Source organism: Aythya marila (genome assembly GCF_965140915.1).
Source record: "Aythya marila genome assembly, chromosome: 7".
In the NCBI taxonomy this organism is placed as follows: Eukaryota; Metazoa; Chordata; class Aves; order Anseriformes; family Anatidae; genus Aythya; species Aythya marila.
In genome coordinates this window covers 15700687-15720267 of record NC_139048.1, presented here as the reverse complement: position 1 = coordinate 15720267, position 19581 = coordinate 15700687, and the positions used below count along the sequence as shown (strand labels likewise).

Sequence of the window (19581 nt, the reverse complement as noted above, 5' to 3'; positions counted from 1 at the left end):
TATATATACATATAGTTGGAGGGATGGTGGTGTGGTGGTGGTGGGGTAGGTAGAGAGGCTCCAAAACTTCATAAAAGACTTCTGGATAGTTAAAAAAAAAAAATAATAATAATAATAATAATAATAAAAAAAATCTACTGGCAATCTTCAAGTGCAATTGAGTGCAATATCTATAATAAACCAGCCCATGGATAGTTGAAGATCCACAAATAAAAGGTTTTCCTCTTTGCATAGGTCACACCGCTGAAAAGTGTGAGGAAAAAGTGGGTTTGTTCCTTACATTACTAAATAGAAGATTGGCTACGAGTTCAAAAATGTGGTTTACTAGTGTCACCACAGACTCCTATTTGGTTGCACTTGAAAATGAAGATGTGTTGGATTGCTTACATTTGTGCCTAATTGTAAAAGTTAGGCTGTTATTTTGCATTGTTTTATTAGATCTGCATGGAATATGGAAAGTTCATCTCACAAAAGATTTTAAATTTTGAATTTTTCCTAAATCAAAATCTTTTCTTATATTTGACTCTAAAATATAATTTTTATGATATCTGAGAAATTTTAAGTGGTTAGATAGTGATGCTGAATTCATGTGAGGAACTCTTGTCTTTTCACAATATTGTCGTGGTTCCGCTCGAGTGGGCAGCCGAGCTCCAACACAGCCGCTCTCTCACTCCCCCTCCTCAAAGAGGAATGGGGAGAAAATATGTGAAAAGGGCTCAAGGATTGAGATAAGGACGAGAAAATCACGCAATAATTATTGTAACGGGCAAAACAGACTCGGCATAAGGAGATAGTAAGATTTATTGCCTACAACTAACAAGCGAGAGAAGTGAGAAAACAAAGGAAAAAAAAACCAAAAGCACCTTCCCCCCCCATCCACCCTCTTCCACCTCCTCCCCCCGAGCGGCGCAGGGGAACGGGGAATGGGGGTTATGGTCAGTCTACAGCACTTCTTCTCTGCCGCTCCTTCTCGGTCACTCTTGTCCCCTGTGCTGTGGGGTCCCACCCACGGGATGCAGTCCTTGATGAACTGATCCGGCGTGGGCTTCCCACAGGCAGCAGCTCTTCCAGAACTGCTCCAGATATGGGTCCGTACCACGGGGTCCATCCCTCAGGAGAAAACTGCTCCAACCTGGCTCCCCTACGGGCAGCAGCTCCTGCCAGATCACCTGCTCCTGCGTGGGCTCCTCTCCACGGGCTACAGGTCCGGCCAGGAATCTGCTCCGGCAGGGGTCTTCCACAGGTGGCAGCCTCCGTCGGTGCAGGGCCACCTGCTCCACCGTGGTCTCCTCCACGGGCTGCAGCGTGGAACCCTGCTCCACCGTGGTACTCCATGGGCTGCAGGGGGACATCCTGCTTCACCATGGTCCTCACCACAGGCCGCAGGGGACTTCTGCTCCGGCGCCTGGAGCACCTCTCCCCCTCCCTCTACACTGACCTTGGTGCAAGGCTGTTCTCCCACTCCCTTGACTCTCCTGGCTGCTGTGTGGCGCAGCGTTTTTTCCCTGTCTTAAATATGCTCTCACAGAGGCGCAAAACAACATCGCTTATTGGCTCGGATCTGGAAAACAATGGGGCCCTTCCCAAACATGGGGCAGCTTCTAGATCTTTCTCACAGAAACCACCCCTATGGCTCCCTGCTACCAAAACCTTGCCACGTAAACCCACTACAGTGAGGAACTCTTGTCTTTTCACAATATCACAAAGAAATCTTGAATTACTATACAAAGTAATCCTTAAGGAATATACTGAATACTTTAAGCTTTTACTAACTTTTTTGTATCCCCTTTCTCCCTTCTCCCAGGATGCCTTTGAAATAATGGCTGAAAATTATGAATTCAAAGAAAATGAAATATTTTGTCTGGAATTTCTGAGAGCAGCTTCTGTGCTGAAATGTCTTCCATTTCCAGTAACCAGAATGAAAGATATACAAGGGTTGCCCTGCATGGGAGATCAAGTCAGAGATGTTATTGAGGTAACATACCTCTAAATTCTTATCCAATTAATTCTTTTACAGATCTACTTTTAGAGATCACAGACTGCAGTATAGATATTTGGTGTGTATTTACACACCCTTATGCATTTCCTTCAATAACAATATATCATCCTTGTTACTAAGAATGCAATGATTACTGGAAGCCTTTCATAGTAACATAAAGCTTGGAAACTGAACTTATGAGTTTCCCTTATGAATGAAGTTATTTAATGAATAAATACCATTAATAAATAATAGATTGTGATTGTTGTGCGCCATTTTTAAAGACTCACTCTGATCTGGATGTGGTAGTTTAACTGGTAATAATTTTGCTCATGTGACATCTTCTACCTTGGCAACATCACTTTTCTCACTTGAATGCCTTATTGGAAATACTATTTTTACCAAACTGGTAAATTTTAGCACTTTAATGTTAAATCCCACCTTGCTGTGAATAGCAGAGCATTTTACCTAGGTGAAGCATGAACTTTACATTCTTACTTTGAGTATTGCCTGCATTGTTCTTTAATTCTTGGCCTTTTCAGGACTCCACATCTCAGGTACTGTTATTCCAGCAGGCAGCTGATTTGAGTGTCTCCACTGTCTGCAGAGGTCATTGCTGGGTGTTTTGATTCACTCTCGCTCCTGTTTTGCCTCACTCCACCGGTTAAGAATGTAGCCTCTGAAGAGCTCTTTGTACATACTACCTGAGGGCTGGGAATTCAATTATGGTTCTACGGTTCTACAGAAAGTAGAATAAATTTATGTTTTTCTTGTTTGTTTTGCTTTGCTCTCTCTCTCTCTTTTATTTATTTATTTATTTATTTATTTATTTATTTATTTATTTATTTATTTTATTTTAATCAGAGAGATTGGAGGAACTATAAACTCATGAAAAATATATCTGGTCTTAAAAATGTTCTAACTTTTAAGAGAAGTAAACTCTAGCAACAAAATTTAATTTTCAGGACAGATCATTGATAGCTTATGATAAATAAATTTTCTGGCTGTGAATTTATGAGTAAATAAGTACTGTGAAATATATTCAATGGTCCCAGTTTCTACTGCATCCTTGAGAAAATATATGAGTAAATAAGTACTGTGAAATTCATTGTGTGGTCCCAGTTTCTTCTTTATCCTTCAGTAATTTCTGTGAAAAAAGGATTGCAGAATTTAATCCTGTTGGAATATAATGATGTGCTCACTAAGGATGCTCTCAATGTTTTTACACGTTGATAAGATTTTCCATTAGATGACTTTACTATATCTTACTGTAATCTTGATTTTAAAAATAACATTCTTATTTGTTTAGGAGATTATTGAAGATGGAGAGAGTTCTAGAGCTAAAGATGTGTTAAATGATGAACGATACAAATCATTTAAGGTAAATCTTTTGTGATTTGTTGCTGTTTATTTAAAATTGAGTATATTACCCTCTGTTTAGTAGGGCTTAGACATGACTATCTATTTTACAGTAAAAGAACACCAAGTATAAAGTAAGAAAAAATCTTGAGTAAATACAAAGGGAAAGAAAGTATAATAATGGTGAATAATGGTGAAATCAGCTACCTTTCTAATTAGCATGATGTATATGCAGCTGCTCTTAAGCTCGAACTAAATGATCTCATTTTCCATAAAACTATCGTAATGCATAGTCTTTGCAGTAAATTTAACCTAATGTTTATTTTTGCCTATTTTTTTTTTTTTTTATCCGTATGTTAGCCTGTTATTGTAACACTATGTCATTTATTAAGAAAATACCAAGTGAAGAAGATGACTATCTTAATTCTCTTTTGTGTGAGGCAAAAGAAAGAGGACCGGAGATGTTTCTTTGTTAGGTGTATTGTAGGTTGAGATTCATGGTCAAATTTCTGCATAGTTACAGGGAATCTGGAAGATAAATACTGCAGTTTCAATTTCCTAAATATTCAGTGAATTCTCCACTGGAAAAATATATATTAGAAATATATATTTTCAATTTTATCTGCAGTTTTAACCTCTAAAAATAATCCGTGTTTTCTGAAAAAAATAAATCGGAGTAAAAGGAATGAGACTTTAATTTCCCCCATTTTATTCAGTTTTACTTGAGCTATTCAAAGGCACTTCCATTCTCTCAGAATCATAATACTGGTATAAAAGGATGTTCAGAGATGTTTGTTGATATTGTCTGTAACAATGTTCAGAAAAGAGGTGTAGATTCACATATGTAGCAGGATTCAGGAACCAGACTTACTTATTAATGGTAGTAAATATTGAGGATCAACAATTGAATATTATGTTTCAGAGTTTAAGAATATTAGAATAAAACCTATCAGTGAAATTATGGCCAGTATGCTTTATGCAATGTTTCACATTCCAAATTACAACAAAGCAATGTGGATCTTTTTATAGTTGAGCTCAACTTCAATATTTTGGATAAACTGGCTGTAGCCTGTCCTTTACAACATTTTTTTGTGTCTTCAGGTAAGTGAAGAAGAATCCCATAATATTAGCAAATTCCTAAATTTTAGTGTTTAATTTGGTTCTGGTAGCTGAAGTCCCTCACAAAAATTTCATAGAACAAGAGATGTCTCAACACAGCCTGATTTGACTAAAATTATAATTTTGTATTTTATGCATTAGAAGCTCTCGGTTGTATACATGATGCTGGTGTCACTGCACTCTGGAGAGGTGGGGTAACTGGGAACCCTGCAGCTCTTTACTTCTGCACTGAGGGCCGTGTCTCAATATGAGTGCAAATCACTCATCATGACGTTAAAGATCACCAGAGGTCACAGTGTCACAATTATCAAACCACTGAAATAAATTATATGGTCTATGTTTTACTTGTAGGGTACATGAATAACATGGTTAGGTTTGCTCCTTATGGAAGTGCTGCAGAGGAAAAGTTGATATAATTCACTTTTACCAGATGAAAAAGAGCAATGTTTGTGTCCAGAATTGAAGAATTAGGCCTGTTACACACTGCACTCTTGCAGTGTCTTCAAATTGATATCTATGAATCTACTGAATAATCATGGATTTTATTTTGGAAGATTACCCCCCACCGCCTCCATGAATTTAGACAATGACATAAAATCAATTTTCTTTAGTTCTCTATCCCCACATTAATTGAATTTCTTGGAATAGTTCTATATCCAGTAATAGATCCTTTTGAAAATGCAGCACTAGCAGAAACATTAAAAGATAGTAATCAAAGTATTTAAAATCATTCTTTCATAAATGCCCATGTTTCAGACAAAGATAGGTAATTTCATCCATTATATGTAAATGTAGGATAATTCCTATTTAATATTATCGAAGATTTTCATTTTATTTTTTTTTTTAAATCTTGATTATTTTCAAGGAATTAATTTCATTAGAAAAACACAAAATAGCATGGTTGGAATTCAGAGGTTGTAGATTCAGTGGAAAATGTCAATTATTTCCATCATAAATAGCTACTCAGTGAATTCCATAAAAGCACAATGAAGCTATTGAGAGCTTCTGTATTGACAAAGTGAAGATGAAGAACGTGCTTTTGGGCATGCATCAAGGGTTTTCCTCTTGCTTTCATATTACTGTTCATCTGTGATATTGATCCAATGAATAATGCTTACATCTGTGACATTTTTGTTTTACAACTTTTATTGGGGAATAAGTTTAAACAATGACTTTGGAATTAATGGGATATGTCCATACTAAAACTTTGGGGCGGTAGGTTTTTATTTATTTATTTATTTTCCCTCTATGGGCAGAATAGTGAAATCTGTACTCCAAGTAAGACTGATAGGATTTTAGTTTGGCTCAGTACTGACGTACTTTGAGACTGTTTATAATATTCAAGCAACCAGAAATGATCTCTCCATTTGTGCTTGAAATTGAATTCCATTTTGGAGAAGAATGTTTGATGCAACCTGCAAACATATGTGTTTTATAGAATGTAGTGTAAATTTTTTTTTTTTAATACGTTTTATATGTTTATAGCCTTTATGCATTTACCATCTGTTTCTTTGTGCTATTGAGACACTGCCCTCAGTGAAGAATTAAAGAGCTGCAGGGTTCCCAGTTACCCCACCTCTCCAGAGTGCAGTGACACCAGCATCATGTATACAACCGAGAGCTTCTAATGCATAAAATACAAAATTATAATTTTAGTCAAATCAGGCTGTGTTGAGACATCTCTTGTTCTATGAAATTTTTGTGAGGGACTTCAGCTACCTAAAATATTGTAAAATATTTTCATTTCTTATATTTGCAGTAAAAACAAAGGATACTACCCTTATTTCAAACCTTTGTTGAAAGTGTTTAACTAAATCATGCAAAGATGCTGGGCATTCTACTGTATTATTTTCTAGATTTCACTTTAATGAGAACAGCTCATGTATCAAAACAATTGTCTGCTGAATATAACTATGCAAAGAAATGAAGCTGTATCTGCATATATGCAATATGCTATTCTTTATCTTCAATATAGGATAAATTCTGTCCAGTATTTCCACTGGGAAACCACCTTGACTTATTATTAATTTAGAAAATTATTAATTTAGAAAACAATGCTGAAATATGTGTTCTTCTACTGACCTTAGCAGTTTACTTCAGTCTTTGGAGTGGGAGTGAAGACATCTGAAAAATGGTTCAGAATGGGTTTACGAACTCTGGAAGAGGTAAAAGCTGACAAGACCTTGAAGCTGTCAAAAATGCAGAGAGCAGGTAAGGTGCAAGTCCCATTAAAAACACAGTATCTCTGCGGTCTGAGAACTTTAAAACAGAATCAGAAGAGGAGGCAGTGGCAGCACAGTTCACTTATAAATCTATTTTCTTGCTGCAGCACCTTTGGAATGTTATATTTTTAGGTTAAAATAATATTTGATGTAACAGGGCACTCTAAAATGGTGTAATTCAACAGCTATTAATGTGTACTTTTAAAAATACCTACACAGATATCCAATGAAATCCACTTTTATACACAAAATTATTGATGAGTCATTAATGCACAGTCTGTGAAAAAAACTTCCAACATTAGGAAAACCCAGAACTACTTTTCAGAGGAGACCTATCTTGTTCAAGGCAGCCCTACTCTAGTAATAAATCAAGACTTGTCATCAAATATATAATAAATTGCTTGCAAAATTACCTCCACAATCCTGGCACATCTTAACTTCAAAGTTTTAAACATGATTAAATGAACAATGTTGCTTCCCCACAGATTTTTTTGTGTGCAATTTCAGAAAGTAAAAGAACCCATTTTAAGAAAGCTATACTATACATTAAGAAAAGGAGATAATATAATCACAGAATCACAGAATTTCTAGGTTGGAAGAGACCTCAAGGTCATCGAGTCCAACCTCTGACCTAACGCTAACAGTCCCCACTAAACCATTTCCCTAAGCTCTACATCTAAACGTCTTTTGAAGACTTCCAGGGATGGTGACTCCACCACTTCCCTGGTCAGCCTGTTCCAATGCCTCACAACCCTTTCGGTAAAGAAGTTCTTTCTAACATCCAACCTAAAACTCCCCTGGCAGAACTTTAGCCCATTCCCCCTCGTCCTGTCACTAGGCACATGGGAGAATAGACCAACCCCCACCTCTCAGGCATGATGGGGAGGAAGGAAAAGACTTCTGAATAAGTTGAATCAAAATATATTTCTTTGCATAATGTGCCCTAAAACATATCTATAGTTTCAGGTTCAAGGTCAGGCATTTCTTGCTGCTAGTTAGGGTTCTCTTGTCCTTAGTACAAACTGAGTGATTTGACTTCCTGATGAGGTGTGGCTTTATATTTCACACTGGGCTTACATAATACTATGTAGATTTTAATGATTCCACAGAGTGATCAGCACTTTTTTACCTTTGATTTCCAGGGTTTCTCTACTATGAGGACCTTGTTAGCTTTGTATCTAAAGCAGAAGCAGATGCAGTAAGCTTGATTGTCAAGAATACTGTGTGCACGTTTCTACCAGATGCTTTAGTTACCATAACTGGTGGTTTCAGAAGGTGAGTGAAAACAAATGAGCTCACTTAACTATTTTATTCAGGTATAGACAAAATTATGTTGATTTCTTGGAAAAAAAATAAAGAAACTCAGTGGGAAAGCAACAGAGATTGTTTTAATTTATTTATTTTTTTTAGATGGTAGAGCAATCCTCTGGTGTTCCTAGAAACCTTTGTTTTATTACTATTGATGTCTGTTTTGTCAGAACAAAACTCATCTAAGAGTAGCTTGCTGGAAAAAGGATGTTCAGATCACATAATATAATGGAGTATATTTTTTCCTTTTTTTAGTGGATCCGAATTCCCAAGCCTGAGACTATTGTAAAGCCTTGCTTGAAACAAAGACACAATAGCTTTAAGGCAAATATTTGAGAATGTAGTCACATGAGATTGAAATGTAGCGAGAGAGAGCTGGTAGCATTAGAAGTATACATTGAAATAAGTACTGACTAAATTGTATATACACTAATCTTTGGTTAGGTAGGAAGATCTCAGAGGTTCTTTCCTATCTGATTATTTTTCCTAAAGATGTTGGTCTTGGTCTGTAAAACCAAACCCAGAACAGTGAAGTAATGAGAGAAAGAATAGTCTTCAGGAGTATCACGTTTCTTGCTCTGTACTCAGTCCCTTAGTATGTCACTGCTTATAGCTTATAAACCAAAAAGGCTTAGTCAACATCTTAAGTCTGCTGCTTAATTTGTTACTTTGTTAATTTTTTAATTGGTCATGTTTTTAAAGGTAAAAATGTCTTTCAAAAATAGTTAAAATATCCCTTTAGGGCTCAAAACATGCAGTTCTATCACTCTTACACAACTAAAAATGGTATGAAAGGAAAAGATGGAAGAATGTTAGTAATTTATGTCACCTGTGTGAAATAATATTGTGGGCCTAGATAGACTCAGACTCACTCCTGTGCAAAATTAAATATAAGACAAATGTAAGGTCTATAATGTTTGTAATTGCACAGTGATTGTGGTAAATGTACATGTATTTCATCACCTTTGTGCAACCTAATGATATTTATAGTTATTCCTTGCATGTACTTTATTTATTGTAAAGATATTTGTGGACTCCAGCTACCTATTTTCTATAAAACAGCATCATCAACAAGAACCATTAGGCTCAAATATGAACCCTGACCAGAAGTGTAAGTACAAGATTGAGCTTTATATTCAAAAACCTCAAGTGTCATCATTCTGAAACTCCCTGTTTAAGAGGTATAAGGTGACAATCTGTTCACACCAATGTCAATTAGTCAGGGGTCTTGTGCCGTTATTAACTTAGATATAACAGATTAACATATGCCTGGACAGAGACAGATCTTTTTTTTTTTTTTTTTGATATGAAGTGTTTATGAGCTTTTTTGGCAGCATACTTTTTTCAAGGTTGAATCTCACACATTCAAATTTAAACCCATTATGCTGCTTATTTTTTCAGGGAGCTATGGTAGTTAGCCTTCTCTTTTTACTAAGAACAAGCCTTGTATTTTTAAGTAGGTATGTCAACTCAGAAAATAAATTATTTTAAATATCTAATGATGTCTTCAGTAAGTGTGTATATTAATTACATTTAAAATACACAGAGAATATACAAAAAATGTTTCAAAATGTCAATCCTAAGTGATATTTTACCAGCCCATGGACAACAAATGCTTCAATGTAGGATTTATAGAAACTTAATTAAAGGGATTAAGGTAACTTTATTAGGTATCTATACTTTAAATCCTGAACTGCAATGGAATCTGTATGACTAGATCTGTTTTTTATGTCTGTCTCATATGGTAGCAAAGTTGGACTAAGCTGTAGTGGGCAGCCAATGTAAGCCACGAGCTTCCAATTTTCAATTAGCAAATTATTACTTGCTTCTTTCATGATCTATTATTTAAATAGATAATAAATAATATTGCTTTAATAAAAGAAGTAGGCAAATTTTACTCATCAAAAAACTTGCATGGATTCTCTCATACCACACCTTGTACACTACTAACACAACAGAAAAAATAGCTTGTGATTGCTCTGAATAATATATTCACTCCCCAGGACCCAGATTTGTGTTTTTTTATATATTTATTTCATAACCATTGAAGTAGTATTTTGTTGTATTCTCTGGATTTGACTGGAGAGTTGAAAGTCAGGAATCTGTAAGTTCTTAGTTACTCTATGGGAGAATTGGATGAATTACCAAAAGCAAAACTTCCATTGCTTGATCTGCAGTCATGGAGATTCGGTAGGGATCTCCTTTGGATCTATGTTGTTTAATCAAAACACCAGACTTACAAGTTGTTCAAGTAAGTCATGACAACTGGAAAAGCTATTGCAATCTGTGCTGTAATCTGACTGAGAACATCTCAAGAACAGTTTCTCTGATAGTTTTGTGTACAATTTTTCCTCTTATTCTCTTGTTACAACCTAGCCCCCAAATTTTCTTTTACCTCTTCTCAAGGGTCATGTTATTGAAGCAGACTTCAGTGTCTGCTACTTCCTTGATGCCTTTTGTTTCTGAATATTTCATCTTTCTGCCTGTTTTCACAAAACTATAGCTCAGAATGTCTTTAATCAGAAGTACTTTCCTTGTGTCTTTGGTTGGAAGCAGCAGGAATGCTATGTCTAGTTTAAGGTAACTCTTTTCAGCTATCTGAATCTATAAAGAGACATAAAGACTTTCAACTAACTGAAATAAAAGGTCATGATAGCAACCCTTCACGGCTCCCAGTTTCAGTGATCCTTAATTAACCCTGCAATAACTCCCTAATTTGAAATCATTCATGAGCAGAAATGAATAAACTTATGAAGTCTGGATGAGTTTATCCTCTGTTAGTCTCCAACAGAAACATTTAGCTAAGCACCTATAAAACATACTTCTGGAGTTTCAGTTGGTATAGTCAGGTATGAGAAGTTGGTAGATTATTTTTTTTTTTTTAAATCCTTTTCTGGCATTTCTCTGGGTCATTTTGAAACAAATTAAAACACTGAAATGCATGGAAATACAGAAGTAAAACAACTATTGTGACATAAATCAACTGTGCTGTGAAGAATGCATTTTGTTATCCATCTAGCAAGGTCTAACAGCTTGATTGTGGAGAAGGAAGTATGAAGTCTGCTGATATTGTAATATAAAATATACCTTGGAAAATGTTATGAGAACGATGAATTTACTGTGCAGTCTGTTTGAATCAGGAATTGGCATGGCATGGTTTTCAGTACTCAGCCTCTCTTGTTGTGAATTTATGAGATTTAAGACTATTTTCTTCCAAAGTTAATGAGATAAATCTTGAGAGGTGGAGAATAGCATCATATCTCCCAAGTACCTCTGAGGCAGAAGTGTAGTTTAATGTAATGCATGTTCAAACTTATAGCATTTAAATGAGAGGTAAACTGAGGACCTGGTCTCTCCCTTAATAACTTAAACACACACACACACAAAGTAATTTTATTCTGGGGAGAATTAAGAATTTTTCAGTAGCAGTAGCTTTATCTCATTCTGCATATTTCACTGCATATTATTAAAAAAATAAAATATTAACAATGTGTTAATCCAAGTGTTAATGTTGTTATTAATAATATTACCATTATTGACAGATTGTAAGTAATGACAAGCAGACAGAACTTCACACTAAATTTCATGGCAGTGAATAATCCAGTTTTCCCCCCTTTTTCCCCTGTAGCTCTGTGTTGGGACATGGTTTCAGAGTGATTTCAAGAAAAGGTTGTCATGGGCTAAATCATTACCATCCCATTCTGCAACTTCCTGGATTTTTTCTAACATTATTTAGCTGTTAATATTTGGTTTTACCACAAGAGATGATCTAGACTGAAGGCTTTTCAAGAGCAAAAATGCTTGGAAACACTTGTGTAGCTTATGGCTTCAGTCTCTGTGCTGGCTATTTATATCCCAACTTGCACAAACACAGAAAACAATTTTGAATGATGAAGTTCAGAAAGTGATTTGGAATAAGAAATAACATGATAAAAATTATCATTCTCATTTACTGTACTTCTGGTATGGCTTTCTGACAGCCTTTCTGTGTGCTTTGTCCATACAATTCATAAGTGATTTACAAATTCAGTTCCAGTTTTCTTGTGTTTCATGTAGCACTCTCAGATGCTTGGACTTAGATTTACAGTGGCAGGATGGTTGTATGAATTTTGTAATACGTTCAATTCTGAGAACTGTTCAGAAGAAAAGAAAATACATGTTGACTGTGCATTGTTTCTACAGCCTTTACCAGCAGCATGGTCTGAACACAGGCTATAGGCTACGTAGTCAGAGGCTACAGCATCTATAGAAAATGAGGATGGAACCTGCCAAAACCAGCAGAAATTAACCCACCACCTCAGGACTTCTCAGCCTTCTCTAAAGTCATGTTCAAAACCAAAAATCTAAGATTTTTTTTCCAATCTGTATTTTTAATAACCTGTCAGCTGAGTACGTAGGAAAATATTATTATTATTATTATTATTATTATTATTATTATTATTATTATTATTATTATTATTATATGGAATAATTATGCTGTTATGTCATTCTTGTTGGATGACTTCAGAATATTATTGTTCTTTATTCTGTAGTCATAATCTTTATATCTGGGAACTGTTAAGAATATCCATGGTACTGTAAGAAGTTTGTGGAATCTGCTGAGTACCTGCTCTAGAAGGAAGTGTGTCTAATTCCTCTTGCCTTTGAGTAAATAATCCACCTATGCAAAAGCTCTATAGTACACAGGAAAAATGGTCCACAACAGGAAGGCAAGAATAACTGATTTACAGATTTCCTGCCATTAAAGCAGTGCCATTTTCTGCCACTGAGCCATTAGAAAGATTTAATTATTTAACCAGCAGAAGTCCCCATTAACCTTGGCCAACCTGTAAAAGGTGCCCACAACTAGCCAAGAGTGTTCTGTTATTTTGGTTCATTGTGATGCTAAGTGACTGTGTCGCTGTGTAAAAATCACTGAGATTTTGCTTCTATACTTTGTTTTAGATAATTTTTCATATTGCAGTTCTTGAAAAGGTGTCCAAGTGTGTCTTGGGCAATGCATCAAGTAGAATAACTAGTACTAGTCATGTAGTATTTGCCTGGGCATGAGGCTAATTTCTCTAGACTGCATCAGTCTTTGGGAAGTTTTATTTCAGAATCTCTTATTTTTGAATTCTCTTCTAACAGTCTAATTGTGGATCACCACCTCCTACCTTGAATTTTCTATTATCTCATCAATCAGAATTTGAGGCTCTGTAGCGTTTTAGGGTAAGGATTGCCCATGGTAAAGCAATGAAGACAGCAAAGGAGAGGCACATCAGGCAGCAGCACTCCTTTTGTATATTAAGATGCAAAAGTTCTTTCTGTGTGCAAAGACATTTCCTAAAAGACAAAGAAAAACATAAAGAAATGATGTAGAATTGGACTCTGGTCTTTCTTGCTGTGTATCAAGAAAATTGATTAAAGGTATCTTGCCTTTCCATCTCAGAAATAAAGTAAACTGAAATAGCTGAGAAAAAAACACCACAGGAATTATGTTACAGATGCTCACATTGATGAGTATCTAATGTTACTGTGATACCTTAATTTCAGAAGTGGAACTTGCATGAGTAATCTGGAATCACAATTATCTAATTGTATTGACACATGCTCATAAATGAGAGAATGTCAGATGTAATATATGAAATATATTACATTTTCCAAACTCTTCGTATACACTCAAGACTTTGTGGTTTATCTAACTGAGGTAGGCATGTGGCCTGTGAGTGAATTCCTTGATAAGCCCTGATGAAAAGCTGTATTTGACCTTGACATATTGGGATAGTTCCAATAAAATATTCAGCCACAGCAGGATGCAGATGTAGAAGCTAGAACGCTTGATGTAACTCCAAATCTTTGTAAGGTTCTGAGAAATAAATGCATTTGAAATCTTGTTACAAAAATTGTTTTCTTTATCTTCAGATATAGGATTAAAATAGTACCAGACTTCAAGTTAATTAAATTAATTCTGCAAAACTTGCTTTCATTAATGTTTTAGATTAACTCATAAGCAGAGGCTCCTTATTCTACTCACTCCCTGCATTATGTTGTATCTTTAGATGCATATGTATAGTGTATGCATTTGCAATGTTAGAAGTATTTCTATGCTTTTTGTTCCAAAACACAAGTATAATAGGGGAAGATATAAACTGTACCCAGCTGCTCAAGTCCAAATACTGTAATTTCTGCTTATTTTCTTCCACTGCTTTTATAAGAAGTAAACTTTTTATCTGCTGTTATTTCATTTTGTCAGGGAAAAATCTGCTATAAAGGAGGCAAGCTGCTCACTGAACATTTGAGTTGATAAGGTAGTTTGCACACACTATGATTTAAGCAGATCCTGGACAAATTTAGCAATTCCTCCAGCAACAGACTGAAGAAAATATTTGGATATCATTCATGGGCACCACTTTGCCTCTGATAAACTACTGCTCATTCTGGATGGGGCTTTTAACCCAAAGATCTTCTAATCTGATTTGGTCTGTCCTTAAGTTTAGCAAGTCAGCTGAAAGTCCTTAAACTTCACCTCACCCAACTCCATACATTTAGAAGTGTTTGCTCTGAATAAAAATAGTCTATGTCAGGAGTTAGAGACACTCCATCAGGGAAAGAACAGAGGTTGTACTAGTTTCTGCTTCAGATTTCCCATAACTCCTTGAAAAATAAACTGAGAAAGGAGAAAATATTTTTTATCCAAATTAATGGCTAACCAAGTCAAGTTAGAAGATAATCTTTTGGAGTAATTTAGATACTTCCTTTTGACATTGGAACTTTGAGGTTTGCCTTGCAGTTTCCATGATAGTCTACACCTCCTGCAATAACCTTAACAATATTTAGTTATCAATCAATTTAGTTATTTAGCAATCAATCTGAGATGTTAGTTATTTAGTGATACGTGATCAGATTTGTTACCATTTTAATTCTAGACAAACTTTTAATACAAAACTTACCTATGGCTAAAATCTTTAAAATTACTTGTTTGATAACTATTTTGTGCTATTTAGAGCATTTGTTGTTATATAGAATATAAGGAATATTGGCAGTAATATTTTCAGATTACAAAGGCAAACCTGTAGAAAGAGAACATATCACAAGTAAACAATGAAGAGTTAAATAGGATATTGTCTTAAAAATAGATCATTTCTTTAAAGTTCACACAAAAGTTATTTTTTGTCCATTTGATATTCAAACCTGATATTCAATGTTAAAATGAAAATCAATGTGTGCAGTTAATACAAGACTAAAATTCATAGGACTCTAATTGTTTTTCATCACAAATGGCAAGTAGGTTGCTTTATCCTATAAGAAGCTATTCTAATGTGTATGAGAGAAAAATTCCAGTTGAGTTTAGGTTAAGTTAGCTATTTAGATCAATGTGGCCATTATCACAGGTAGAAATGTCCCGTTACAGAGAATCCTACTGATAGATACGGTAAACTGCAAAAGTTTGAAAATAGGAACAGCAAAAGAACAGAGTCAGAATAAGAGAGAGGCTTGCTGTGAGCAGATAATTTCTGCATGTATGTATACAGTAATATTACATGTGTATACAATGACTGCTTATATATGAAGAAAGAGCAGAATAACAGATAATCATTGTTATTCGAAGATTTTTTTCCTCCTTTTGCTCTTCTTCTGATTTGCCCTTAAAATCACTTTCAATCATTTTATTTAAATGCACTTTCAATCATTTTTGATACATGAGGGTCAGTCATTTTACAATTCTGGGTTTCTGAATTACATTGAAATATTTTTAGAATGCTTGCCACTGCATAAAACCAAAATGTTAATGGCTTCACTTAGTCAAATTAAATTTTAATGACCATGGTTTAATTTTTCTTTTAGCCCATTCATGTCCTTTAAAAAGCATTAAATGTGATTCAGTTGTCTTCTAATATCACAGCTGACCTGAATAGTCTTTTCAGTTACCCTTTTAGATGAAGCAGATCTGAATCATTTTAAATAAATAAAGACCTCTCTTTATTGGTTAAATGCTGATATTCACAGCTCATTTAGTCCATCTATTGAGATGCAATGTCAAAAGAACAACAATTTCTTTGTGTAATGTTGGTGAAGTATTTGTAGAGATTAGAGAGAAAAAAGCACAGCATCTTTGCTTTGTAATTGAATGGAATTTAAGAAAGAGGAACTCAGAAATATCTAAGTAAGATTTTAAGAAAGATACACAACTGAGAAATGTAGAGTGGTTAGCCAAGAAGTGTTTTTTTTTTTTTTTTTTGTTTTTTTTTTTTTTCTCTTTAAAGAAATGCTGAGGAAAAATAGTGAGCTAACAATGCAGACATCCCTCATGAATTTATTCCAACATCTAATAATCTAATCTCTGATGTTTTATGTGTTTTTAAATCTGTTAGTTCTACGCCAGTGAAATATGTTTTAATCCTTTCATGGATTATTTTAATGTTTACAAAGTTATCTAGCTATTAATTGTACAAAAAGTGATGGAAATTGTTAGAAATCTATTCATTCAAATCCTTCTTTTTTTTTTTTTCTTTTTTTTTTTTCTTTTACACTTCCATAATTCTGTTTGACACATTCTCATTTTTGGATGACAATTCCTCAAAACCTTTGCTATGCAGTAGAGCTACCTTTCACTGCATATGAGGGCAGGTGTGAGGAAGGAGGTCTCTGGGTTGAATGCTCAGCATGGGATATAACAAAAGTGATCTTGGTTATTTGTTATATTATATGGGTTGTCTGATGAGATAGGATGAGGAGGATTTGGACTGCAGAGGTATCATTTCCAGTTGTTTTCATTATCTAAGTGCAAAAGAATGGTATCATTAGCTAGCAAAAATTTCAGTCCCAACCACAGTTTTGTCCTTTTAGCTGCTTGTAGGAGTATCAGATTATAAACATGCACAAAAGTACCTTGTTCCCTCCTTATGTAAAATCCTAGCTCTGAAACATGCCAGTCTATCCTGATGGCTGGCTCATTAGAATCACCTAAATGGAAAGAAGCAGTGACAGCTGTCAGTACAAATAACAGCAGTCCAAACACCATCCACTTGTCCAGTGGTACTTTTTAAGATAACATACTGTTAGGATTCCAAAATGTTAAAACAGATTTTGTATTATTTATACAATTTTCTAGATAAGTTTGACAAAATGAATGTTCTGAAGTTATGAAAAGCAGGTTATAATCCAACTACTTATTGTTCCAATGTACTGATGAAATAAATATATTTAGTAACCTATATTCTGTTGACAACTCCCATTTTAATACAGTTAGCAATAAAAATTATTGTGATTTTTATTATACTAGGTTAAAATTATTCATTCAATATTTGGTGGTGGTGGTGCAGAGAGGCAGGTAAATAGCTACAGAGCATTTTTGATTGTGCTAAAATTGATTTATCGGTGTAATTTTATGTGCTGGAAAATCTATTTCCTATACTAATGTTGAACTGTTGCTCTTTGAAAGTTTTGGTAATTTGGGAATACATAAGTATGATTATGTCATGGGGGAATAAAAGCTGTTCTAATTAAAAGGACAAATAATTGCTACCTGACATTAACGTGAACAAAGATATATTCACAGACTTATTAAGCTTCATTTTCAAAATCTGTGGAGAGAATGACAAGTATGTCTTCACAAGAAAATCTCAGGCAAAGTCAATGATGAAAAGTATAGAACTATTCTGTAGCAGAGTTGTGTTATGTGTGTTATATGTATTGCATTTAATTCAAAGTGCATAAAAAAGTGATTAGATGCAGTATGCAGACATTATTTTTCATACTAGTGGTATTAGTGATATCCTATCCTACCATAGGAATACATACACTACCCTATCACAGTGTATGCGAAAGAGAGAATATGAACATTAATTTTCAGTAAGGTTTTGACTTTATCACACGCTTCTCTATCTGTAAGAAATTCTAAAATCACAGAAGATTTGTTTTTGGAATTTTAATGGCTTTTCACTTTTTTTTTTTTTTTTTTAATCTCAAGGAACAAGAACATTTGGATATTACAGTTTAGGTGATGTTGGTTAGCTGGAAAATACGTGCTAAAATGTTTAGAACAGTTGTCAAAAATTGGAAAAAAAAAAAAAGTCAAATTAAAAACAAATCTCACATTTTATTTGAAAAACTGGGTTGAAATGTCATTGTGTTGAGTCCTGTAAAGGCTATATATAATTCAAGTGATTTGTATGTGGAATGACTTATTAAGTCAGAATTTCTTCTTTTCATGAGTAGCCTCAGCTATAGTGTTCAACTCTATTGTCATTTCACCTGAAGACCAGGGGTATTGTGCATCATAGAAAACATAGTCAAGAGGCACAGAAACTCTGAAGCACTGTGATAGTATTTCAAGATCATTAGAACATTTTGATTTAGGATTTGGCCAAGAAATTGAAATAACAACTTGAATTAGGTTGTATCATTATATTTCTTTTTTCCCATTTATATTTAACTGTCCATGACTGTCCATGTGAATCTTTTTGATTTCTCACATTTTTTGTTGCCAGCCCTGCTAAATCTTTGGTGTAAATCATAGATCCAGAGATTAAAGAATAAACCATCAGCTATAATTATCGCTCAGAATTTGTAGGGAAACCAAGCACCAGCAAAAATATTGTCCAGTCATTATTGAATTTTATTTTATTTTTTATTTTATTTTATTTTTTTTTTGCATTCTACATCAATATTCCTGGGAAGCATCAGCTGTTCAAATAGTGCTCTGAAAAGTCACAATAATCAGGGTGTCTTTTGCAAATGTTTGGCATGAAGACAGCTAGTATCGTTGATTTTTGAAATGCTCAGCTAGTGAATTTAAACAGATGGATTTTAACTCTCTGGCCAGGAAATATGTTGAAGTAGAACATTTAGGTTGCAATTTAGATTGAAGCACTAGGGGCTTCACAGGCTGTCTCACAAATTAACGATAGGGTAAAATGTGTTCATAATGGTATATAAAATTGGTAAGTAAAAATATTCTAAAAGTTATAGAGCATTAAGTACAAGGAGGACTATTAGTTGAATATATTTAGGTAAACATGAAATAGAAAACTAAAAGGAAAGATAAAAGTAAGATTTCATATCAGGTGTCAAGATAAAAGAAAAACAAATACTAGAGGTCAAAGCAGATGTGTACATGACCATGATGAGATAGGGTGTGTAGTAAATCCTAGCCGAAACCAGAACAGTTATATAGTTCTGTTTCTTAGATTTTCCTCTGTAAAATAGTTTCATTGGTGTCATTTGCTAAAAGAGGATCCCTTGCAAAATCCAAGTAGCTCAAGGTGTGAATGGAATGAAAGGAGATAGACAGCAATCAAAAAGTTGTTTAGAACAATTGAAAAATTTCCCTTCTCTTTCAGAGGGCCATATGTAGAGCTTGGAGAAAATATAATCCACACTTACTGAGTCCACACTCATCCTTAATGAGCTATCCTTGTACCAAATGGAGGTGAAGGAAAAGGTTGTATGTGACCTCATTATTGTTTCTGAGCTTTGTCTTCTCACTTAGCTTAGGAAAGGTCCAAGTGCAAGCAAAAGCTGAAAGTTCTGTTTTGGCATGTGAAAATTTATCTGAAGAAAGTAAGCTTTCTTTGATAGCTGCTGTTTATGTGGCTTTGATTCAGCTTTGGTTTG

The 19581-nt window shown here is 34.6% G+C and overlaps 1 protein-coding gene across 1 annotated transcript in view; it reads left to right on the top strand.

Moving 5' to 3' along the window:
- Positions 1 to 19581, top strand: part of DNTT (DNA nucleotidylexotransferase) — a gene marked incomplete at its 5' end in the record, with an annotated part of 91583 nt that overhangs the window by 20091 nt on the left and 51911 nt on the right. The window contains 4 exons of the mRNA XM_082765055.1: positions 1805 to 1975; positions 3288 to 3359; positions 6544 to 6667; positions 7821 to 7953. Coding sequence (XP_082621181.1) covers positions 1805 to 1975; positions 3288 to 3359; positions 6544 to 6667; positions 7821 to 7953 — 500 coding nt within the window. The remainder of the gene's footprint in view (positions 1 to 1804; positions 1976 to 3287; positions 3360 to 6543; positions 6668 to 7820; positions 7954 to 19581) is intronic.